This window comes from Octopus bimaculoides, chromosome 5 (genome assembly GCF_001194135.2).
Source record: "Octopus bimaculoides isolate UCB-OBI-ISO-001 chromosome 5, ASM119413v2, whole genome shotgun sequence".
In the NCBI taxonomy this organism is placed as follows: domain Eukaryota; kingdom Metazoa; phylum Mollusca; class Cephalopoda; order Octopoda; family Octopodidae; genus Octopus; species Octopus bimaculoides.
This window is the reverse complement of record NC_068985.1, coordinates 113,844,496-113,850,197: the sequence shown is the minus strand read 5'-3', so window position 1 is coordinate 113,850,197 and position 5,702 is coordinate 113,844,496. Positions and strand designations below refer to the sequence as shown.

Sequence of the window (5,702 nt, the reverse complement as noted above, 5' to 3'; positions counted from 1 at the left end):
CATAACACAACAACAACAACAACAAAATAATAATAATATAAAACTAGGAAGAGAGAAAAAGAGAGAGAGAGAAAGAGGTGAGAGGGCTATTTGGCAAATTGTGCTAAACTGCCCAGCCATTGCATCTCAGGAGTAAAAATAAAAAGAAAAAATGAAAAGAGAAAACCCATTAAGATCAGAAAGCTGTGAATCTAAATGGAGAATTGCTGTTTTCCTTGCAGGCATCTAACTCCATTTGGGTAGTATGATGGTTATTTGAATATTCTGCTAGTGAAAGCTGATCACGTGGGGATAGAATTTTGTCTGTGTGTGTATGTGTGGCTATGACTGTGTGTGTCTGTTTTGAAATCTAAATACACAGGAAGTAAAATGAAAACTCTGGTGTACCTGTGATTGTGAGACTAAAATAGAGAAATGCCTGCTGTTTATTATCGGTTGCTGCTTATCAAAAGACAGTGAACTAGTGCCTGGTGGTGCTACTGTGGCTTGCATGAGTAATAAATCATAAAGAACTCTTTCTGTCTTTAGGAAAGGGAAAAAAAAAAAAAAAGAAAAGATCTATTACTTCTTTACTTTTTCTCTGTTGTCGGTCATTAAGTTATCTATAGTATTATTATTATTATTATTATTATTATTATTATTATTATTAAGGTGGTGAGCTGGAAGAATTATTAGCACACTAGGCAAAACACTTAGCAGCATTTTCTCTGTCTTTACATTCTGAGTTCAAATTCCACCAAGGTCAACTTTGCTTTCATCTTTTTGGGGTTAATGAATTAAGTACCAGTCAATCACTGGGTCCAATGCAAGCAATTAGCCCTCTAGTTGCAGGCCGTGTGCCTTTCGTAGAAAGGATTATTATTATGCATATGTCCCCTCTTTTTCAGTGTAGACCGTGTATACTTTATTTTTTTCCCCTATGTAAACCCGCACACTTTATGTCTGTCTCTGTATTGTCCCCCTTATCCTTCGCCCTTGTGGCAAATAAATGAAGTCATCATCATTATTATTATTGTTATTATTATTATTATTATTATTATTATTATTATCATCATTATTCAGGCAGCGAGCTGGCAGAAACATTTGCATGCCAGGCAAAATGCTTAGTGGTATTTCATCTGTCTTTACATTCTGAGTTCAAATTCCACCAAGGTCGACTTTACCTTTCATCCTTTTGGAGTCGATAAATTTAGTACCAGTTGCATACTGGAGTTGACCTAATGGACTGGCCCCCTCCCCAAAAGTTTTGGGCCTTGTGCCTCAAGTATAAAAGATTTTTATCATCATCATTATTGTTATTTTTTTTTTTTTTCTATTCGATTGAGATTGAAAAACTGGTTGCTCAAGTTCATACATGTGTCCCTTTTTTGGCCATAACATATGGTGATTCCTCTCTTCTTTCAAGCCTTTCTTGAACCAATATTAGGGTCCATAAAGGTTTCATTTTTAGTATTCTCGTTTGTGTGAGCAGTTGAGTTTATTTCAGATATTCTCATTTTAAAAATCATCTCCAACTAATTGTTGAGAGGATGTTTGTGTTGCCTTGGCGGAGGTTTGCTCTCTCTGAGTGCTCGATTTTCTTCTTGATGTTTCCTTCCTTACTCTTCCCAGAAAAAGTATGAATATCACAACTTCTCATTGCGTTTCTACTGGCCCTTTTTGTTGAAATACATCGCCTTTCTTTCAATTAATTTGGAAAGTAATGAAGAATTTGGTAAAATATCTTTGTCATTATTAACCTGGTGTTTGGGACATAAATTAGCATAAAGCTTTGATGGTAGAAGGTTTTTAATTTAAATCCTATTAAATCAGGAAGCTTGTGTCTTCACAATATCTTGCTAGTGGTTGTGGTTTTAAGGACCTGTGACTTTTTACTGAACTTCATAGCAACAGTGTTTGAAGTAGTAATAGTTTTTTAACTTAACCTTTTAGCTACCATATTTCTGTTAAAATAATTCTGTCCTTGGTTTAATTAGTTTTGAAATTAATGAAGAATTTCGTAAAATAACTTTGTCATTGTTAAGCTGGAATTTGAAACATAAATTAACATGAAATTTTAATGGAATGGTTATAATTTAGGTCATTATAACCTTTTTGTTGCAATAAGCGATGATGATCATGATGATGATTTCTGTCAAAATACACTTTCTTCCTTTCAGTTGATTTTGAAAATAAGAAGTTACTAAAATAGCATTATTTACCACTTAACTCCCTAACCTCCCTATTGTTATTGGTAAACTAAAGGCAAATAATCCTGAAATGATTTATAAAAACCAAGTCTTGTATGCTTAAGCAAAAACATTGTTGTTATTATTATTATAATTACCTTTTCTTTTCTCTTCAGATGCTCCCTGCGAGCCGAGTGTAAAGAGGCTGACCAAGACCTTCGGTGGTTGCCATATACTGGACAGAACTGCTCGGCGATCACCAGTCACTCACCATCTCAAGTGCAGATCAGGAAACTTGCGCAAAAAACTGTCAAAGTATGTACTGCATTTTTATTGTTTTATATTGTTTTAACAAGCCATTTCAGGCTAAAATATTCTGCCTGTTTTATGTACAGACTTGACCTCTCACACCTATCCTACAATGTCATTCTAAAAATAAGCACTCCCATCCCTGGAATCCTAAATGTACAAGATAATACAGGATTAATTCAAAACAATGAGAATAAATAAACATTACATTTGACAGAGTAATCTGGATGCTAAAGGTTTAACCCCCAAGTCAACTCCAATCTAAAAGATATAAGTCATGTACTTACATCTATTATTCAGTTAACTATACTCCCCTTTCTTATCTGCTTTGTGATACTGCCAATTTAATAAGTCATTTGTATATCTCTATATACTGCCATATCATGCTGAGAGCACCGGTTCTTGTCCGATCACCGAAGTTAAGCAACATCGAGCTTAGTGAGTACTTAGATGGGTGACCGCTTGGGAAACCTAGGTGCTGTAAGCATCCCACACTAGGTGCAGGAGTGGCTGTGTGGTAAGTAGCTTGCTTACGAACCACATGGTTCCGGGTTCAGTCCCACTGCATGACCTCTTGGGCAAGTGTCTTCTACTTTAGCCTCAGGCCGACCAAATCCTTGTGAGTGGATTTGGTAGACGGAAACTGAAAGAAGCCCGTCGTATATATGTGTATGTGTTTGTGTGTCTGTGTTCGTCCCCCCCAACATCGCTTGACAACCGATGCTGGTGTGTTTAGGTCCCCGTAACTTAATGGTTTGGCAAAAGAGACCAATAGAATAAGTACTTGGCTTACAAAGAATAAGTAAGTCCTGGGGTTGATTTACTCGACTAAAGGCGGTGCTCCAGCATGGCCACAGTCAAATGACTAAAACAAGTAAAAGAGTAAAAGAGAAAGAGTATAGTCCTCTTATCTACGGAATTGGTCCCTTGTAAAGACATTGGCATTTAAGTTCAAATCATTTGAGTGCTACTAAGTGTTTTCTATACCAAGAATCTCTGGATCTCACCTGTTGATTCTATATACATAGTCTATATATACATAGCATATGTATTACCATCTTTTGCCTCCTCTTCCGTGACCTGCACTTACATTCACTTCTGTCCTGATCTCTACCATCTATCACTCTCCTTTCACAATCTTGCACACTCATTTACCTACCCATTCATCCTTAGTTCTTTACCTCTATTCTCTCTCTATACATCTTCTTGAACCCTGAGGGTAAATCCTGATACCTGGTCTCTACTTCCTTCTTTTTCTGCTGGAGAAGCCATGTATCTCCTCTACAGCAAGACATCTGTTCCTGTCCCTCTTTCATACTTTAACCTCTCAGGACTCAGCTCAACGCCACCTCCCTTGATACTATACCACTATTCTGTCACAGGGCCATGTCTTGCAAATTACTTGATGACCTCACTATTGTAGGTCCCACCAAAATGACACCCAGTCCACCTTGTAAACTGCTTGGCATTAAGAAGCGTCTCCAGCTGTAGAAACCCTACTGAAGCAGACATTGGAGAGCAACACAGCCCTCTGGCTTTTGGATCTTGTGAAACTGTCCAACTCGTACCAGCATGGAATACACTTAGACAAGGATGTTAATGCTACCTTTGCTTTTCAGGATCAATAAGAAGTACTGGGGTTGATTTAATTGACTCAGTCCTTTTCCCTGAAATTGCTTGCCTTGTGCCAAAATTTGAAATCAAAATTATGATAACATGTCAAGAAAATTAAACATCTTTTCATGGTGGACTCATGTCATTGACACCAGCAGGAAGCCATTGCTTACAAACCAGCAAATGTGAAGGAAACACACACACACACAAATATCACCATCATTGTTTAGCGTCCAATTTTCCATGCATGCATGTCGGAATGAATTTGCTGAGGCAGATTTTTTTATGGCTGGATGCCCTTCCTGCCACCAACCCTCATCTGTTTTTTTTTTGTTTTTTTGCTTTTTTTTTATCAAGAAAGTTAATATCCCAGAGACCAAATATGTCAGAAGGTTAGAAACAAAGGACACCACTTGCTTACAACTATTATGCAGTACCAAACCAAAGAGACATTAACACACATACATACATATATGATAGTTTTCTTTCAGTTTTTGTCTCCCAAATACACTCACAAGGCTTTGGTCAGCCTGGGGCTATAATAATTTACCTACTCTAAAAACTAGAGTACACATGGTGATTTAAAAAGTAATTACTGTGGTTACATTTTAACTAAAGCGCACACTCCTGACAATTTAGGTGTTGGCCAAGTGGAGTAGTATTGTTACTATTACCACTACAACTATTATTGTTGTTGCTAATGCTACTGACGATGATGATGATGATTCTAGGTATAAATAAATATTTATCTTCAAATCACCTTGAACAAATGACCAATTTAATCTCAGAGATGCCAGTTGTATTGCTCTTACTGGGGAATTTCTGTTTCTTTGTCGGTAGTGGTGGTGGTGTTGGTGGTAGTTGTTCTCAGCCCCATCACTGCTCCAATCTCTTTATGCTCACACATACATAATTACATACATACAAATAAACACGCATATACATATGCATGCATATACAAAATTGTTTAAGCAGAAAATTAATCCAAATTCTAAGAAAAAAGCAATTTTTTTCAAAATATTGTTTCCTCTTGTTTAGCTTTCGTTATTATTTTCGTTATTTATAATAGTAGTGGTAGTAATAGTATTATTATTATTATTACCAATATTATTATATTAGAAAAATATTAGTAGTCGTAGTATTTCTATTCTTAATATTTTATTTTATTTGTTGTTATCACTATTTTCTTGTTCATTAGTATACTTTTCTTTTTTTCTTTTTTTTTTGCTTTGTTTTATTTCTTTAATCACAGTTGATAGACCCTACAACACAATTTTTATGTTATTACAGCAGTAGTAATAGTAGTGGTAGTGGTAGTAGTAGTAGTAGTAGTAGTAGTAGTAGTAGTCATCGTAGTAGAAGTAAAAGACAAGGAAAGTAAAGAATGCTTTCTACTGCCAAACAATTGGTTCCTTTTTTAATACCATAATAACGGTATAACAAAGGATAGAAAAACGATGTAGGTAGTGGCGGTGGTGGTGGTGGTGGTGGTGGTGGCAACGGCGGCAGCAACAGTGGCATTGGTATCAAAGATGTTATGGTAACGTAGTGATGGAGGTTGTGGTGGTGTGGAGTGTAAAAGTAAACACACCAAACAGCAATGTAAAAAAA

At 36.2% G+C, this 5,702-nt stretch overlaps 1 protein-coding gene and 1 pseudogene across 3 annotated transcripts in view; both read left to right on the top strand.

Annotated features, from left to right (window-relative positions):
- The window catches only part of LOC106878623 (plexin-A1), an 803,747-nt gene that overhangs the window by 572,391 nt on the left and 225,654 nt on the right, over nucleotides 1–5,702 (top strand). For all 3 annotated transcript variants that reach the window (XM_052967952.1, XM_052967953.1, XM_052967951.1), the window contains exon 6: nucleotides 2,345–2,483. In XM_052967952.1, coding sequence (XP_052823912.1) covers nucleotides 2,345–2,483 — 139 coding nt within the window. The remainder of the gene's footprint in view (nucleotides 1–2,344; nucleotides 2,484–5,702) is intronic.
- Nucleotides 2,846–2,964, top strand: LOC128247964 (5S ribosomal RNA; annotated as a pseudogene).